Source organism: Octopus bimaculoides, chromosome 10 (genome assembly GCF_001194135.2).
Source record: "Octopus bimaculoides isolate UCB-OBI-ISO-001 chromosome 10, ASM119413v2, whole genome shotgun sequence".
NCBI lineage: Eukaryota > Metazoa > Mollusca > Cephalopoda > Octopoda > Octopodidae > Octopus > Octopus bimaculoides.
In genome coordinates, this window is record NC_068990.1 from 89108317 (window position 1) to 89128166 (window position 19850).

Below are 19850 nucleotides of genomic sequence, written 5' to 3' on the forward strand. Positions count from 1 at the left end.
TAATTGTTTTTGTTTTCATATAAAAACATATTTATAAAAATACTAGATTTAATCTTTTATTCGGACTTTTGATTAGAACCGTAGAGTGAAGAGCATTTCTTCATATCAGTCTATGGTAGGAGAAAGAGAAAGCAGAAACTTCTAAGGATAGATTTGTAGGTAGATCAATACAAAGCTGGATAAATAAACAAAGTGATAAAGGGATAAATGAATAAATAGGTAGATTATATAGATAGGTAGGTCGCTGAACAGTTAAATAGATATTTAAATATAAGACAAATATCAAATATGAGAAACTATGGTAGTTAAACTAAACATATTCAGAACAAACGCTTCCAAGCATAGACAATATGGGGAAGATACAGTTAATGTAATCAACTTTATTCTTTTATTAGTACAATATTTCGCCGACCCGAAACAATGAAATTCAGAGTTGGCTTCGGCGAGGTTTGAACCCAGATTCTAAAGGGACATAATTCAGGAGAGTTGGCAAATGAAAAATAACCTGGATGTACGTCACGTGGGACAGTCAGTTCAAGGGCGGCAACTGCAGTTTGTTTCATCCTCTCTGTGTCAGGTAAGGGAAATTTCTGAACGAATTTTTATTTTAACCCAAATAATATACTAATCTTTTATTTCAAAGTATTTTATTTCTTGTAAAATTATTTTTATCTTTTCAGTTTATTTAATTTTCATTTGCGTTTAATCTTCTATTTAATTTCTTCTGTAATTAAAACTTACCACATGGTAACAGAGAGCGAAAATTTTGAAGGTAACTTAACTTTTTCTGAACTATACTTCGAAGTTCTTTATTATTTCTTTATTATAGTTTACTTCGAAGTTCTTTATTATAGTTTACTACTTATAAATCTATCCTATATAGTAAAACACGGCCAAGATAAAGAGTTGTTTACGACTTAAGTTTTGCGAACTGTTTATGAAAGCAGCAACATGAAATTTATCAAGGTCCGTTAGCTTTGGTTATCTTAATTTTCTGATACTTTTTATAAACAATTTCCGAATGTCTTTCAGTGCTATATTCTGAGCAATAATTTCCAAAGCCAAAAGACAACGGTGCTGTTTAGAATTTTAAAATATGTTAGTACTTAATAGGGAAAAAGCACAATTTCTAGTTGAAATGACTGCCAAATTTCCTCCAAATTACATCCTACCATCTTGGTTTACTATCAATGCTAAATCCCCATGCTCAACTGCTACAAACAAATTCGCTCTTCTCTGCAGCCTGCCAGTGACCCCACCTGTATCTTTTGAGTACACAATAAAGAGTCTCTACTTATTGAGCATGGTCACTTCCCAGATAATAGGTTTCTGTATTATTCCTATTTTAACTCCTGTCCATTGTCCAGTAATCTTTCGTCACACATCTGTGACCTTTTCGGCGACACTTTCCGTCTTCGTCTGTGCTCCGCTTAGTCCATTCTGAATTTCTGTATTGCTAAAAACTTCTCACACTGGGGGAAGGCAGTAGTGGTTTCCCTACCAGGTGCAAAGGTACAAATCTTAACTGCATCCCATCTAAGCTGATTCTCTTCTTAGCTGCTTTGTAACTCTCTGCCAATTTCATAATTTCGTCTTTCAATTTGATGCTCCTTTCGGTACACTTTTCTAAGCTTTTTTTTTTTTCGTTGCCTTTGTATTAGTCGATGATGATAGTGCTATGACAGTCTTTGACACCTTATGTTACTTGATTAACTGTGTAAAGTAACTACTATGTGTCCTACTTCACCAGATATTTTCAGCACCATGACCACTATCCCTGATGGACCTGCAGCTTTCCTTGCCATCATATCCATTACAGCTCTTTCAATCTTATAACTGCCAACTTCAATAGTTAATAGCTCTACTTGTGTTAGTTTCTCTCTCTCTCTCACACACACACTTTTCTTTATTCAACTGCATTTCTATACATGTTTCTTCTTGGTGTCTGTATGCATCACTGTCATTCCACACTGGTTTGCAATCCTAGAATATCTCACAATGTAAAACATTGCTATAAACCTCTTTTAGTTGCCTGATATCATTCCTTGCTTACAGCTTTTCCAGATCTACATCATGGTTTTTATTGCTGTTTTTTTGTATCATTCCACCATCATGCCATCCTCTGTTTGGCTGGAACATTACTCTATGTATTTCTAATCAGACTTTTCGATATGCTTTGCATTAAGTACATTAACGGTAGCTTATCGGTAATCTTCAAGTTTAGGGGGATAAAAAAAATAAATAAAAATATTCAAGGGAAATAACTGAACGATTTACCAGTATTATCCGTTTTCTTCTAGCTGTTTATAAATAAATCACACCCTAACCCTAACGTCAATCAAATCACGAGTGTGATTTATTTATAAACAGAGATGTACGGAGAATACTGGTAAGACGTTCAGTTACTTACCTTGAATATTTTTATTTATTTTTTTATCCCCCTAAACTTGAAGATTACCGCTTATCTTTTGTTTTTTTTTTGCATATGGTAGCTCTATAAAATACAGTCATGTACTAATTGTTAGAGTAGAGAAACGTTCATTTGTTTTAGTGGTTCAGGCTTCATCTAGTAGAATAAAGACATTATATTATGTATTCTGTTTTTGACTCTAAGGTGTAGTTTGAGAGAGATGTGACTGCTATTTCTAGCTGGTCAAATGAAGCTTAACTCAAAAAGTCTCTTTTTTTCGAACTGAAACTAACAACATGATGGTAACAACCTTATTTACTCTCTACTAATGTATATTGTGTCTTTTTGATGTTGATCTTACTAATCCTATTGACACTATAATTTCCATGGTGAACTTCTTTTTCAGCCAAGACATATTGTCCAAATTTCAAAAATGGCTGATGCAGGAAAAGGTGCCAGGTCTACAGAGGCAAAGGGAAAAGAGAAACAGAAGAAACTACGTGAACTAGTTGATCAAGAAGAATATATTCTGAGGAAACGGCTCCCACGCACATTTCCAAAGAGACCTAATGATGTATACATTAGCAAAAAGACTAATTTCAAAGCACAAATGATTCGTTGTCAAACATTTCTAGACAATGGCAACAAAGTCTATATCCATGCTTTAGGAGCTGCTATTAACAGAGCAGTCAATTTAGCATTGCAACTGAAGGCTAATGGTTGCGGTTCTGTGGAAATATCCACTAACACTTCAACAGTTTACCTCACTGATGACTTGGAACCAACAAATGATAAACTAGAATATGAGACATTAACGAGAACCAATTCAGCAATTCACATAAAAGTGTATCGACCCCCAAAATTAAAAGATTAGGTCAACAGAATAAATACCCATCTTTTTTTTATACCTTTATTTTTTTTTCAATGCAATTGTTTTACATTTTGAAATTTATTTTTATAAATAATTGTCTGCAAGTCTAATGAATGTCTTTGTCATCTTTCATCTGAATCAGTAAAATATCAGACCCTTTACACCTGAGAGATAACCTCTCTCATGCCAGCAGCATGTAGCCATCTGCTTTGCCAGTCACCCGTATTTTAAATGGGTTTCGTCTATAAATGGATTTTTAATGAGTTTCTATATGCTTGTGTTTACTCTTAGCTCTTTTACTTTCTAGACAATACTATTATTCAAAATTGCTACCCACAGCTCTTAGGACAATGTTGACAACTGAACAATACGGAGTGATTTTCTTGTACGAATATAAGTTGGGTCACTCTGCTACCGAAGCTCTACAAAACTTCAAGCAGGCTTTTGGTAGCGATTCTGTTGACATTAGAACTTTCAGAGATAGTTCCAAAGATTTTGTTCAGGAAATGAAAGCCTTAAAAATGAACCAAGAGGTAGACCAAAATCAGTTATTCGGCATGATGAATTGAATGCTTTGGTTAAGCGAAATCCGAGGAAACTGTCCAAAAAATCAGATCAGAGCTCCAGACATCTCCTGCAACTGCTTCTCAACACTTAAAGAAAATTGGAAAAGTCAAAAATAATGGGATTCAAAAAAAACAGACACCTTACAGTATGTTCCATGTTGACTTCTTGGTTGGAAAGAGAACCATTTTTGTATCAACTCATTACATGTGATGAGAAATAGATACTCTTTGATAACAGCAGGAGGACAGGACAGTGGTTAGATGCAGAAGAGTCACCAAACCACTACCCACAACCACCATTGCATCCTAAAAATTTGATGGTCACTGTATGGTGGTCAACAAAGTGGGTTATTCATTTTTGCAACAGGGAAAAACTGTAATAACATCTTATTGTCAGGAAATTGACTGTATGCATGAAAAATTAAAAAATTAGTGAATAGAGATGGCCCAATTTTGCATCATGATAATGCACGGCCTTAGGCTTCTCAAACTATGGTGCACAGGTTGCAAAGCCTGAATTATGAAATTTTGGCACATCCTCCTGATATCTCTCCTACTAATTGTCACATATCTAAACACTTCGGTACTGGCAACAGCCATGCTCAAATGGTGTTTCTTTTTTACATGCCACCTGCACAGGAGTCAGTCCAATGTTTTGTTCAAATGGTGCTGTTGGCGTTAGCACGCCGGGCGAAATACTTAACGAAATTTCGTCTGTCTTTACGTTCTGAGTTCAAATTCCGCTGAGGTCGACTTTGCCTTTCATCCTTTTGGGGTTGATAAATTAAGTACCAGTTGCATACTGGGGTCAATCTAATCGACTGGCCCCTCCCCCAAAATGTCAGGCCTTGCACCTAGAGTAGAAAAGAATTATATAGCATTCATAATTTCTACAATTGTGCCTCTATCTGGTACCTGTTTACAGCTAGATAGACTGAACCAAGATCTGTCTTTATCAGAGACTTTCAATCTTCAACCATTTAGCCATGAATCCCATCAAAGTCAATTTTGCCCATCATCCTTCAGGAGATCCGTATATAAAGAATGGACAGTTATAGCCTAGAATGCATTTGATCATATGTCTGTTTAATGAAAATCGACCTGGGACTAAACAACAGTAGTTCTTTATTTACATTTGTCCTCATCTTGTTTGTTATTAACACAACGTTTCGGCTGATATACCCTCCAGGCTTCATCAGGTGTCTTGGGAAAATTTCGAACCTGGGTTCTCATCCCTAAGGTATTTTTCGATGTTATTCGAAATTTCCCCAAGACACTTGATGAAGGCTGGAGGGGATATCAAGCGAAACGTTATGAGAACAAATATCCATCAAATGTAAATAATGTACGTAATTCCTCATCTCTTAAAATATAGAACTGAACAGTAGTTCTGTTCCAAACAGTTTTCATGCCAGAATGGATTTCATGTAACTATTTGGTGTGAGTGGAAAAAAGACTAAGGTAAGTTTAATTTCTCCCACTCTTTAAATAAACATTTTATTTAGGTATTAATATATCAGTCTCGTATATTTTCTTCCATAAAGACTTTATTCTCGCTGTCTCTTCTTTATCTGAATGAAGCGGCAAAAAGGAGACCAGTCCATTATATAATATACTGTCATCAGATTGGCTTTCTAGATGTTTGACCTACAAAAAAGAGATAAACAAAAATTAAGATATAATTGTTGAATTATTTCAGATATGATAAAGAGAAAACTAACAAAATTTGTCAAAAGCTTCAAAATGTGTTGTTATTGTAAAAATGGTGGATGGCAGAATTAGGCCAGCCAAAATGTTTTACAGTACAAATAATACTTCACTTTACGAGGCCCCGGGGTTTACGAGTTTTATTTTTCAGCTCACTTTTATATAGGAAGCTGAAATTTTTGAACGAAGAGCAAAAGTTTCTACTACAATAACAAATGCTTCTTCATGTTAGTGAGAAATTTATAGAGAGCGAAAGAAAAAAGTTTCTTCTAAGCAAACAACTTGAGATTTGTTTTTTATGTTAAAAAGAAATCTACAAGTCTGTCTATGAGTGCTTGTGAATCAGCAATCACATCTACAAGTGATGTTGTGCGCAAGTCTAGTGAAAGTCATTCAGAAAACAATTATAATAATCATCCTTTCTACTATAAGCACAAAGCCTGAAATTTGGGGGCAGGGTAAGTCGATTACATTGACCCCAGTACTTAATTTATTGACCCCGAAAGGGTAAAAGGCAAAGTTGACCTCTGTGGAATTTGAACTCAGAGTATAGCAATAGATGAAATACCACTAAGCATTTTGCCCAGCATGCTAACAGCTCTGCCACCTTAACAATTATAATATTTTTTTTATTATAAGTGATCTTGACATTCTTTTTTACATAAAATATTCTTTACATTCCACTTTTGTTTTATTGCCATTTATTTATGAGTATTATAAATTTTATAGGTTAAAATATTTTTCTAGAAACAAATTACACTTTATAACATTGCTACTATGGGAAAATTACTGCTCTGCTTTATGAGTGGTCTCAGGGAATGAATTAACTCGTATATCAAGGCATTACTGTATTTAGTTACATCCCTTTATTATTTGACTTCAAATTCTGCTGGGTTCAACAAAGCAAGTAGTTTGGGGTTGATTTAAGCAACTATTATCCAACATTTGTGGCATTAGGTTGTAAAATTAAGGTAACTAGGCTAAATTCTTTTGTGTTTAGTCAAAAAATTATATATTCTGCATTCAAATCCAGTGGCAGCTTGTAAATAAAATTAGTTGGGGGTGCTGCTTCAGAAAATTTTAGCTGTTTTAATATTGTGTTAAAGGAAAGAAACATATAAAAAGAAAATTTATGTATAAACTTGATCAGTTTGTGTTTTAGCCACTACCAGGTAGTGTGTTTAATTTGTTCATTGAACACTGCTGTGAATTCCCCCTTGTTTTTCAAAAATACCCACTAAATCACAAAATAAGGTGAGGAAATGTGCCCTATTTTCCAAATCCTGGAAGCAGGATAATAATCTAATTCTACATTTTATCACATTCAAGAATATAAACATGTTTTTTAGCACAACATGCGTGGAGTGAAAAAAGAAACATTCCCTTTCACTCGGCACTGTTCCTGCAGTGCTCGCTCTCCCTTGTGCGAAGCTTCCTATCTCGGACATGTGAGCATGCACACAACAGCCAAACACTGTGTCACTGGAACTGTGAAGCGCACAGTTCTATACAAGGATTTTTTGTATTTTTTACATAAACTAAGGGATGGCTACTGACATTAAGCTTAAGGATTATATAATGTATAAAGAAAGAATTAAAAGGACTCAATATATTGAATGTTATCGATAATATCAAGTGGAAATAAGGGGTGCCACAGTTCCTATACATGAGCCACCACTGTTCAAATCCCACAAAGATGAAATTTAAGAACTGAAAGTAAATATAATTCTGGGGATGGGGATATTTAAGTAACCCCCATGACAAAAAAATAAACGCCAGTAGATACCACCGGTTGTAATTTTCTGCTACGAGCAACAAATGCATTGTAAAAATTAATAAGTACATTCTAGTTTCATTGTATTGAGTTTTAATTTCTACCACAAGAAAAGTCATCAATAGGCATGCATTCTAACCAAGGGAAAATGTGTTACTCTTCCAAGTTGTGCCACAGAAACCAGAAATAACAACTTGCTTAGCATTTGGAAATGTGCAAAATCTGTTTAAACTGAGCGTTTACAATAACTCCAGATAATGATTGCTATCTTTTAATGTTAAATTGTTTAAAAATACAACTGCAGTCCTTCTTTCTCAAACTGAGTAAAGTGGAGATACAGGATGATTGTTATTTTCCAATTAGGTAAACCAAAACTGGTAGGGGTGTCTTGATCAACCATCCATAGAATTCACTAAACTACACTATACAGCAGAGAGGTGATGGTTTCAATTATGTGTTACCTGTTTTCTGACATACTGCACTGCAAGTTCAAGGTTCTGAGGCTCGGTATACTTTGATGCAAACAGGTTTCTCCAGAGTGCACTGGCAAGCAGTGTGTCACTTGACATCAAACCCTGAAATCGAGAACATAATCATTTAACAATAATATGTGGAATATATATGTGAACTTAAAATAATGGAGGTATGACATGTAAAAAAACTCTATTTTAATAACACACCAAGGGATATTAAATAATTGTGAAATGTTTAGGACAGAGCTTTTAATCAGTTTCAAATGGCTGATTTGATAGTGTAAGAATAAAAACCAAAAAAACAAGAAAGAGTTTCTCGTTAAATAAGCAAATTTAATTATTTAAAATAAAATTTCAAAAATGACATTGCTTTGGCAATAGGCACAAGGCCGGAAATTATGGGGGAGGGGGTTAGCTGATTACATTGACTCCAGTGCCCAACTGATACTTATTTCATCAACCCTGAAAGGACAAAAGGCAAAGTCAACCTCAGCAAAATTTGAACTCAAAACATAAAGATCTAAGTGTTTTGCCTGGCGTGCTAACAATTCTTCCAGCTAGCCAGCTTTTGACCCCATGACATATTTGCTTGAATTTCTCTTATGCCTTTTCTATATACTAAGACAATACAAGATCAAGTTATTGTGGTAATTATCTGCATTCGTTTTCATTCTGTCAATTGTTATGGTTCTTGCCAACACATCAGCCACACAACTGTGGATCATCATAGGATCTTGACTACACAGCAGCAGGCATACAGCTGTTGATTATGATAGCATTTGTCTATGCAACAACAGCCACACAACAGAGGATTGCCGTAGTTCTTGGCTACATAAAAAACAACATGCAGCTGTGGATCACCATAGCTCTACTTGATACAATAAGATCCATATAGCAAAAGTTCAGCATTTTTTCCAGAAAACAGAAGAGAAATGAAAGGTTGTAATATTTGGATCTGGATATCATAACTAACAAGATCAACTAAAAATGAGACCACATGTTTGAACGTAACAGAAGTTGAATTTAGCCATCCAACGACTGTGTAGAGGTGACCTACAGTTCAGTGTGTGTAGTGCTGATCTATGGAAATAAGCTACAAATATGTGAGAAATGATTTTTATTTGCTGACCAACAATCACACAACTTTTAATCAGAACTTAAGTCTGGATCCAATTATAAAATTGATTTAAATTGAAAGATTATTATCAGATGGTCTGGTGCCTATTATTCTCAATGAGAGAACTCAATGGAGAGTAACATTTTCTATCCAGAAACAATGAAAAGACAGCAAAATATTTGTATACATATCCAGTTAGTAGGTAGTCCAATATTTTATCCATAACCATTTCATTTCAGGACAATCTATGATTTAAAAGTTTAATAAGTTACACAATTGACTATAATCTGTACAAGACATGTTTCTCACCTCATCATATGAAAATAAGGCAGCATTAAAGTGAAATACAAGCTCATGCATGGCTTCTTGATTTTGTGAAATCTGAAAATAATAAAAAATTCCCTTAGAATTTACCATATTATAAACACTGACATATTACTTTTAATACTAGCATTGTCATATTGTTGCTGAACACTTATCTGGAAGTTTCCCTGTGTATTATTCCAAGCAATAATGTCCTTCCCTTTAACTGCAGTTCAGCTTTGAAAGTTACAAATAATTGTTGTTTTTATCTACTCAAAACCTGAAGAAAACATTGTAAGTGAGAGGTGCCAAATATCAGAAAGATCCAGGGAACCTTTGATTTCTATAGCATTAAGTAGACTCATCACAGACTGGATATTTGTTTATTATAGCTTTCTCATAGAGAAACTGAATCCAGGACTGCAAGCCAACAAATCCTTCGTCAATTGTACACTAATCAGTTAGAATAGACACATTACTGACTTACAGTAATGTGGATTTAATCATCAATGGTTAAGTGTCTTAGCCATCAAATACAAGGCAACATCACTGTGAACTACAGAGCCTGGGGCTGTTTATCAACCACACTATCAATAACAACATTCTCATGATAAATAGAAATGATAATAATTGTTTCTAGTTTAGACACAAGGCCAGCAATTCTTGTATTAGATTGGTACTTTATTTTAACAAACCGGGTGGGATGAGTGGCAAAGTTGATGTTGGCAGGATTTGAACTCAGCATAAAGTGCTAGAATAAATATTGTTTTCAAATTTAGGCTCAATGCAAGGTATTTTAGGACAGGGAGCAAGTTGATTACATCGACCCCATTGCTCAACTGGTAATTATTTTATCAACTCCGAAAAGATGAAAGGTAAAGTCAACCTTGGTGAAATAAAGAGCTGGAACAAATATTACAAGTCATTTCAGTCCAAGTCATCTAACATAGACATAAGGTCTGAAATTTGAGTGGAAGAAGAACATAATCAACTACTTAATTGACACTATTTTATCAACCTTGGAATGAAGATGAAAGACAGAGTCAACTTCAGCAGGATTTGAACTCTGAGTATACAGAGATGTAACTAAATATGGCAAAGCATTTTGTCCAAAGCTCTAACAAGTGTGCCAATCCACAGTGTGATTGTTTCTAACTTAAGTACAAGGCCAGTAGTTTTAATGGGTTAGTGTTAGTCAATATTATTGGCCCTAATACTTAATTGGTACTTTATTTCATCAACTCTGGGAGGATGAAAAGCAGTGTTGACTTTGGTAAGATTTGAACTCAAAGCATAAAAATTGAAAAGCTTTTTTCTGATGCGTTTATGATTATGCTATTTCACTGCCTTACCAAAGCTACTAGCAATAATAACAACAACAAAAATAATAATGGTAATAACTCTATAAATTATTATGGTAAAAGGATCTTAAAAATTCATGTTAATAATCCATAAAATCAATGATAATTAAGTAAATCAGTGATAATTAAGATAATCAATAATAATAATTAATGACAAAGCTTATTAAATGTATAAATAAAGTTCTTACTCCTCCTCCAACTTTACTAGTTCGTTTTTTCACATCAGTCCAGAATGCTTTGACAAAGTTTTTACGGACAAATTCTCCTTCAAGCTGAGCTTGTGATAGTCGTACTAAAATCAACCTACAGAATAAAAGACAAAGGTTATAATAATAATAATCATAATAATAGTAATGATGATGATGGTTTCAAATTTTAGCACAAAGCCAGCAATTTCATGGGAATGGTTAAGTTGATTATGTTGATTCCAGTAATCGTTACTTATTTTATCAACCCCCAAAAGAATAAAAGGCAAAATTTGAACACAAAATGTAAACAAGGACAAAATGCTGCTGAGCATTTTGTCCAATATGTTTATTCTGCCAACTCGCTGCCTTAATAATAATAATAGAGAAATTAAGGCCAATAGGCCAGATATAGTTGTCAGAGATCATGAAGGAAAAAAATGCTTTCTTATTGATGTATATCAATACCAGCAGATGACAACGTTTCCCAAAAAGAAATGGAGAAACTTTCAAAATACAACGACCTGGAAATAGAGGTAAGTCGAATGTGGAATCTAAAAACAGAAACAATTCCTATCATAGTAGGTGCCTTAGGTATAATAAAAAAATATTCAGACAAATACATAACAAAAACACCAGGACTTACAAATATATACAACACACAGAAAATTGCACTACTGAGCACTGCACACATCCTACGCAAAACACTTTCAATACATTGAAAATAAGAGCACCACAGCACATAGCCAAGGCACACAGAGCTACGCTCGGTAGTGAAGTGAAAGCATGCTATAAAAATAAAACTACTGCATAATAATAATAATAATAATGGCTTTAACCAGAAGATTCAGACAGGGGCGAGTAGACCCCATTGATCGCAAGGGTTGACTGATACTCATTCTCTCTACTCCAGAAAGATAAAAAGCAAAGTTGACCTAGGCAGGATTTGAACTCACAGATTAAGGAACATAAAGAGCCAAAACAAATACCAGAGAGATGAAAGGCAAAATTGACCCTGGCAGGATTTGAATTCAGAATAGAGAGAGGCAGAAGAAATATCACAAGGCATTTTTTTTTTTCCAGTTCTTTAACAATTCTGCTAATCCAACACCTTAACAACAGCATCATCATTTAACATCTGCTTTCCATGCTGGCATGAGTAGGACAGTTTTACAGGGAACCAACAAGCTGCAGGGCTGCATCGGGCTCCAATGTCATCTTTGGCAGGGTTTCTATGTCTGGATGCCCTTCCTAATGCCAACCACTTTACAGAGTGTACTAGTAGCTTTTTTTCATGTCACTGGCACTAGTGAGATTGTCATGAAACTTGCAAGATATAAAAGACAATAATAATAATAATTGTTTCCGTTTTGGGCCAGCAATTCTTAGAGCTGGGCAGTGGGTAGTGAATACCATCAAAACAGTACTTGACTGGTACTTTATTTTATTGGCCCCAAAAGGATGAAAGGTAAGGCAAAGCTAGCCTCAGCAGGATTTGAGCTCAGAACATAAGAGCTGCAACAAATACTGCAAAGTATTTTCACTGACACTAACGAGCCTTAATAATTTCTGTTTTAAGTACAAAGCCAGTAACTTGGGGGAGGGTTTAGTCAATTAATTAAATTCTGTTATTTGATTGGTACTCTATTCTAGCGGCCCTCGACACATGAATGGCAATGGTGAGGTTCACCTTGGCAAGATTTGAACAAAGAATGTAAAGAGCCATAGCTAAATACCACAAGGCATTTGAGTTCAATTCTGTTGATCCCTTCACCTTTTAGTTTTTTTTGTTGCTACAAATGAGACAACTGATGGGGAGGGACAAGGACAAAACATTAAAACCAGTGAGGAGGGAGAGGTTGTGTGGAATAAGGAAACAGACATAAGAAACAGGAATAAAAACATGCAATGAAATAAAATGATTTACAACAGCTGCCTACAAGGATCTTGTATTGCTCCAACGACTGACGGGAACTGTGGTCTCCATTATCCACCTAATCAAGATTTGCCATGATTTCTAATATAAGCACAAGGCCTCAACACACATCCATATTTGATGGTGATGATAGTTGAGTGCTACGAAATCAAATCCCCAAGTATACAGCTGGTACTTATTTTACTTTATTGACACTAGGACATTGAAAAACAAAATCAACCCCAGCAGGATTTGAACTTAAATGTAAAGAGACATAATTGAATACCTTTCTAATAACAATAATAATAATAATGATGATGATGATTTCAAATTTTGGTACAAGGCCAGCAACTTTGGGAGCAGAGGCTTAGGCAATTTCTTCAACCCCAACACTCAACTAGTGCTTATTTTATCATCCCTGAAAGGACAAATAGGAAAGTTGACTTTGGTGGGATTTGAAAGCAGAACACAAAGAACTGGAAAAATAGATATTGGATTATTGATCTATGTTTTTAGTATTTATTTATCAAGAGACAGACAGACAGTTGGAAGAAGTGAGAAAGACAAGAAGAAATAAGAGAAGGGGTGAGTGGATGAGCTCAGTGTAATAAAAAGCACATTAAAAAAACTTTCCTTACCAAACATGTAGTTCTGAGAGTAAGAACCATGATAGATATGTATCCTCTAATTGGAAGTCTGAAATAAAAAGATATCATTAATATACATATATGTATATAAAGAATTTTGTGAACCAAGAAGATGGAATGAACAGGCTTTAATTAACAAAACACAACAATTGTTTCTGTAGAGTAATAATGAATGTTGGTTACTGAGTTTTCCAAATCATACTTTTATGTAAATTATTTTATAAATAATTACATAAGTAAATATATACATAGGTATGCGACTGTGTGTGTGTACAGTGATGGATTCAAGGGTTTCATTTATTTACAAACTAGGCAACGAATTAAGTCTTCTCTCTCAATAGGCAATGAAAAGATTTGAACTACACTGCTACTTCATTTATCAAATCTGGAAGGATGAAAGTCAAAGTTGATTTGAACTAAGGTGTCAAAATAAATCTCACAATATACTTAGTCCAAAATTCTAAGGACTTGACCACTTCACTGTCCAGATAGAGAAAGATCAAATGGATTAAGTTTTATACACCATTTGTTCATGAGACACAAGCTCAAATTTGCTATTAACATTTTGTAATGGTGGTTCTAAATAGAACATTATAGTCCACATTACCTATGTCTATTAAACTGTTGATAGAAAAAGGTACCCCCAGATTGTCAGAGAATGTTGCCAATGATAGAATGGTATCCAATCAAGGAAAGATCACATCCTCATTGCAGTTTCTCTGGACCTTAATCTAGATTACATCTGTTCACCTCGTTGATGAAAGGAATTCCTAAATTACTTGGGAATATCACTAATAATACACAAGTGTTTCTTATTTCTTGTTTGTTTCAGGCCATGAAACAGGAGCCAAACTTCAGCTCACCAAGAGTGCCTTGTGGAAAGTGGGGAGATATCTCAATATTTATAGAATGAAATGTAAAGAAAATCAGACTTGATGAGAGAGACAAAGAAAGAAGACAGAAAGAGGAACAGAAACGTTATCCAAAGAGAACTTACCATGAATCATTTCTATATAATCAGGAATTTCTGTAGAACACATATACATACTATAAGACGATCTTGCTAATCTCTGAAAAAGAAAAAAAAACAAGAAAATGCTTATATTTATATGTGTATGTATATATATATATATATATATATATATATATATATATATACACACACACATAATGAACTCAAGTCGTGACTTTAATTCTTGGACCACACAATGTGGTATGTCTGCGTAAAGCACATTATTTCAAGTTGTCCCAGTCTACCCCCATGAAAATGAGTGCCAGCCAACTGCTGGTGCAAACCTATTTTCCTCCAGCTATCACATCCTAAATATTCTGTTGGCTCAAGTGTGAGGGAGTGCTAATGTCTGCTTGTAACTACATAGCCACCTAAAACAATTAAAGAAAGAGTGATACAAGCTACAGCTAAGCTTTTATATCTATAGATATATATACATAATATATATATATATAGTTGAAATTTATAGAAGAAAGAACTTTTTGCTGTCATCAGGGAAAGGCCCATTTTCAATATAGAAAAACACAGTTAGTAGAAATATCATACGATGTATACTTTTAAAGCATCACACAGTCGCTGATCTTGTAAAGAGAGAAATAACTAGTTTTAAATCTCTGAGTGAGAAGTATGTAGTAACAGTACCATACAGTATACAGACATGGATTACATGTCAATAACCAGCTGGAAAAGATGTTTTCCGGGGGCTGAAAGGTAGTAACATTATCCTATATAGGATTGCCACGTTGCATTGGCAAATAGACTTTACTGTGCAGTACTGTTACTATATATTTCTTCCTCAGAGATTTAAAACTATATAAGAGACCAAAGTGTATGTACGCCGCTATATATATATATATAAAAATACAAAATGGGACAAGAATGCAAAACATCCAGACAGACGATACAAAGAAAACAAGGACGGGTCATTCGGAGTTTTCTATCCTTAGTTGAGTTCCAGATTATCTTTGCAATTTCGGCTGGTTATACTCGAGATTGCTCCAATCTGGCCAGCCTCAAGGAAAAACGAAGCTAAGAACATTATATACTTCTGAGTGTGTGTGTGAGAGAGAGAGAGAGAGAGATGTAGATAAAGATAGTCGCAGAAATGCTAGAGATACTTACATATTTAGGATATCTCATTTTTGAAGACAAACCAAGTTTCTGCCGTACTTTTAGTAACCAACCTGTACTAGCTGACCTTCTTTCCTGAGAAACAGAATCTTGCTGAAAATAAAAATTGTAGAAGACAAAAATTATTTTTAACACCTCAACACACACAAGTCTATACATGCAAGCATGTCTGTATGAATATGTGATTCTGCAGTGTGTATGCATACATAGAACTTATTTAAACCTTTATTCTTCCTACAGCCTTCAACTTCGTTGACAGCCACACAACCCATATTTGAGAACTTTCCCAAAGAAGCAGTCTTCTGGAAACTTAAGAATTCACTTCTACTCAGCACACACAAAATTATTCTATTTTGTCAGTTGTTTTCATATTGAAAGGGTAAAAGGCAAAGTTGACTCAGCAGGATTTGAACTCGGAACATTAAGTACCAGAAAAAATACTATACAGCATTTTGTCTGATGCTCTACCAAACTGCTGCCCTAATCTATGATGATGATGATGATGTTTTAAATTTTGGGTACAAAGCCAGCAATTTTGGGGAGAGGTTAAGTTGATTATAACAACCCTAGTACACAACTAGCACTTATTTTATTAACCCCAAAAGGATGAAAGGTAAAGTAAACCTCAGTGGAATTTGAACTCACAACATAGTGTCAGAAGAAATGTCACTAAGCATTTTGTCCAGCGTGCTAACAATTCTGCCAGCTCACTGCCTTAATAATAATAATAATAATAATAATAATAATAATAATAATCATTTTTTCTACTATAGGCACAAGGCCTGAAATTAGGTGGGAGGGGACTAGTCGATTGCACTAACCCCCAGTGCTTCACTGGTATTTAATTTATCAATCTCAAAAGGACGAAAGGCAAAGTCAACCTCAGCAGAATTTGAACTCAGAACGTAGTGACGGGCAAAATAATAATAATAGTTTCAAACTTTGGCACAAGGCCAGCAATTTTGGAGTCAGGGTAAGCTGATTACATCAACCTCAGTATTCAACTGGTACTCATAAAAGGATGAGAGGCAAAGCCGACCTCAGCAGAATTCAAAATCAGAATATAAAGATGGACAAGATGTTGCTACGCATTTTGCCCAGCAAACTAATGATTCAACCAGGTGGCCACCTTAATAATAACAATAATAACAGCAACAACAACAAAAAAGAATAAGAACAACAATAATAATAATATTTCTAACATAAAATAATTATTTCTGAAATAATTGTTTTTAACAATAATAGTAATAATATACCTGTAATTTTGTATTTATCAAACAAGAACTCAATCTGTTTGGTAGAATATGTCTGGCTGTGATAACAGGTAATGCAGATATTTGAGTGGACAGCTGACATGATATAGATTTCTGCAGAAAAAAATAAACATGATAATTAGATTTATTTCAAATACAGGATCAATATCAATGGTTAGATTGTGAGTTAGACCTAGGGTTAAACAGCAACAATAACTATAGATATCTACAGAGAAAAAGAAAACTTAGAAATTTTTTTGGTTTTATGATTTCAAAATTTATTTGACTCTTCTCAAAATTGTTCCAGGCAAAGTCTAAATGCTATCTATAAGCAATGTTTCTACAGCTGGATGCCCTTCCTAACACCAACCACTCCAAGAGTATAGTGGGTGCTTTTTACATGCCACCAGCATGGGAGCCAGTCAGGCGGCACTGGCAATGACCACACTCAAATGGTGCTTTTTACGTGTCACCAGCACTGGCATCTACCACGCTCGAATGGTGCTTTTTACTTTTATCAGCCACAATGACGACTTCACTTGCCTCAACAGGTCTTTGCAAGCGCAGCATATCTCCAAAGGTCTTAGTCACTTGTCATCACCTCGGTGAGGCCCAACGTTCAAAGGTCATGCTTCAACACCTCACCCCAGGTCTTCCTAGGTCTACCTCTTCCACAGGTTCCCTCTACTGCTAGGGTGTGATACTTTACATATATATATATATATATATATATATATATATATATATATATATATATATATATATATATATATATATATATATATATACACATATATATATATATATACACATATATATATATACACACACATATATATATATATATATATATATAATCGTCAGCTAAATCCACTTACAAGGCTTTGGTTACTTGGCCTAGGGTCATAATAGAAGACACTGAACCCAAGACCACATGGTTGGGAAGCAAATTTCTTAACCACAGTCATGCCTGCATATATGCCTTTAAAAGATGAGGCAATAAAAGATATTACAGTTCCAATAAACCCTGTCAACATTTTCCTTCAGGTATCCTTTTTCTTTGCCAAATCATGAAATGAGGAGGAGGCTAAATGCAGATTTCTTATTCGAATAAAAAAGCTCAGGATTTACAATGATGGGAAAGTAAGACTAGGTGATGTTCAAGCTTTTCTAAGAAACCTTTCCAACTCAGATGTAAACGGAAAATAGAGACCAATGAATGAACGGAGGAACCGTTATGTCAAGTATGAGCAACTGTAACACTGATTATATTAGGCCCTTCATGACAAGTGTAGTAACCGTGATTATATAAACATTGCAAGAGCTGGCATAGTAATGCACCAGCCTCAACATTCAATCTTCTGAAGAGGTTGGTATAAAAAAGGCCAAACTTGCTATGCCTATCCTTACCTATGGCCATAAATGTTAGGTAACGACTAAGAGTCCAATTGCAAATATAAGCAGGGTCCGTAGCTCAGAGACGAGGGAGTCTTTCCAGGTTGATTCCCTATTCCTCTGCATTGAGAGACCATAGCTCTGGTATGTGGTTAGAATGTTGCAGAAAAGGGTCAAAGGACAGATTCCTCAAGCTGAGCCAATTGGCAGGAGACCTAGGAGTAGACCAAGTATGAGATGGTTGGATAATATCCACAGTCTCAGTTGGTCAGCTTGGGAATCCAACAAGAAAGTGTCATGGCTGTTGCTTCTGATAGGACCCTCAGGAGAAGTGACTTAGAACTCTCCCAGAAATAGTGAGCGGCATATTTGCTCGGTGACACACAACACTACATTAACATTTTGATCAACCTTTAGGTTCGATTCTGTTAATCTGAACAATTTCGATCGATCTCTCTCGTTTACTCACACTCTCTGCCGATCAATCTTTTTATTAGCTGCTAACTTTAACTTATGGTGTTGTCTCTACTACATACGTTTTCAGACCTGTTACAAAAGCCGATCATACTCGTTATATGCTGTTGCTCTTCTTTCATATTTCCCTCAAATTACACCGTACCATCTTAAAATGAAGAACATCTTCGATAATGAACGAAGTCCAAGATATGTCCATGTAGCCAACTTGGCTCTTTGGAAGCTAGCTTGACCGCTACAACTATGAATTACGAAAGCAAGTCTTCGAATTTGGAGAGAGATAGGACACTCACACGTTTCTCAAGGTCATTAGTAACTTTAGACAATAAAAATTGGTTGCAACTAGGAATTGAAACCAGTACACATCTTAAATAGAGTCAATATCGCTGTGTGGAGGAAATAAGAAGAAAAAAACTACTTTTCTGAGCTCTTGTCCTTCGTCAGAGAGAGAAAGTGATGTTTTTGCCTTGGACGTGGGATAACAATACTACTTCCTCTTCCATACTCTTTGACAAAGAACCTAAAACGTTACATTTTTCATTCCTCGGGGCAAATGGACTTATCGAACTCTCCCATAGACTAAATTACAGCTGGTCAGGCTAAACCAGTCTCTTTCGATACTGTATTCACTTAGCGTTATGTAAGTAGTTATAAACCATATAACTAAAATAATAATAATAATATAAATGAAAGCTGAGTAATTAAAATGTAATAACAAACACATACGTTACTGACAACTTCTGTTAAGGTGTGGAGGTGAGCAAGCCTGCGAGTGAGCGGAGGAAGCAAGCGGTAACAAGCCATGGAATTGCCAACTTCAACCGTTTGACCTCAAAACAAGCACATGTGTTGGTCGCTTGGGTACATTACAATAAATAACATTGCGAAGGCCCCTTCTAACATTGTGCAAGTGCGGAAATGCGTGCTTTACCACTTTATATATATATATATATATATATATATATATATATATATATATATATATATATATATATCTTATAGTCTCTATATTTCTGTGTACACATCTGTGTGTACTGATATATTGTTGTTTTTGTATGTGTGTGTGCTAATGCAGCAGTGTTTGAATAAGGGATGATGTGTTTGTATTCCTTCTTAGCTGAAGAAATGTAATGAATCTTAAAAAGAAATAGAAAAATAATTCAAAGATATTAAACATTTAAATAATATCTTATATTTATTGAAAAAGAATACAAGTTACAAGAATAAACTGAAAATGGTTAAAGTGAAAAAGAAAT

The 19850-nt window shown here is 34.8% G+C and overlaps 2 protein-coding genes across 3 annotated transcripts; one reads left to right on the forward strand and one right to left on the reverse strand.

Moving 5' to 3' along the window:
• The first annotated feature begins 483 nt into the window (after positions 1 to 483).
• On the forward strand, positions 484 to 3391 carry LOC106869399 (ribonuclease P protein subunit p20). 2 transcript variants are annotated; one of them, XM_014915122.2, is made up of 2 exons: positions 484 to 577; positions 2817 to 3391. In XM_014915122.2, the coding sequence occupies exons 1-2, from the start codon at positions 494 to 496 to the stop codon at positions 3282 to 3284; spliced, it is 552 nt and encodes a 183-aa protein (XP_014770608.2). In that variant the 5' UTR covers positions 484 to 493; the 3' UTR covers positions 3285 to 3391. The 2 variants fall into 2 exon arrangements, with proteins under 2 accessions (XP_014770608.2, XP_052827314.1); XM_052971354.1 differs by lacking the exon at positions 484 to 577 and adding an exon at positions 878 to 966.
• A 1936-nt stretch (positions 3392 to 5327) lies between these two features.
• LOC106869403 (ubiquinol-cytochrome-c reductase complex assembly factor 1) lies at positions 5328 to 19464 on the reverse strand. Its single transcript, XM_014915128.2, has 9 exons — positions 19321 to 19464; positions 16729 to 16839; positions 15464 to 15565; positions 14327 to 14399; positions 13321 to 13378; positions 10771 to 10885; positions 9228 to 9299; positions 7790 to 7903; positions 5328 to 5494 (listed from the first exon to the last, which is right to left on the reverse strand). The coding sequence occupies exons 1-9, from the start codon at positions 19396 to 19398 to the stop codon at positions 5345 to 5347; spliced, it is 873 nt and encodes a 290-aa protein (XP_014770614.1). The 5' UTR covers positions 19399 to 19464; the 3' UTR covers positions 5328 to 5344.
• Positions 19465 to 19850: the final 386 nt, after the last annotated feature.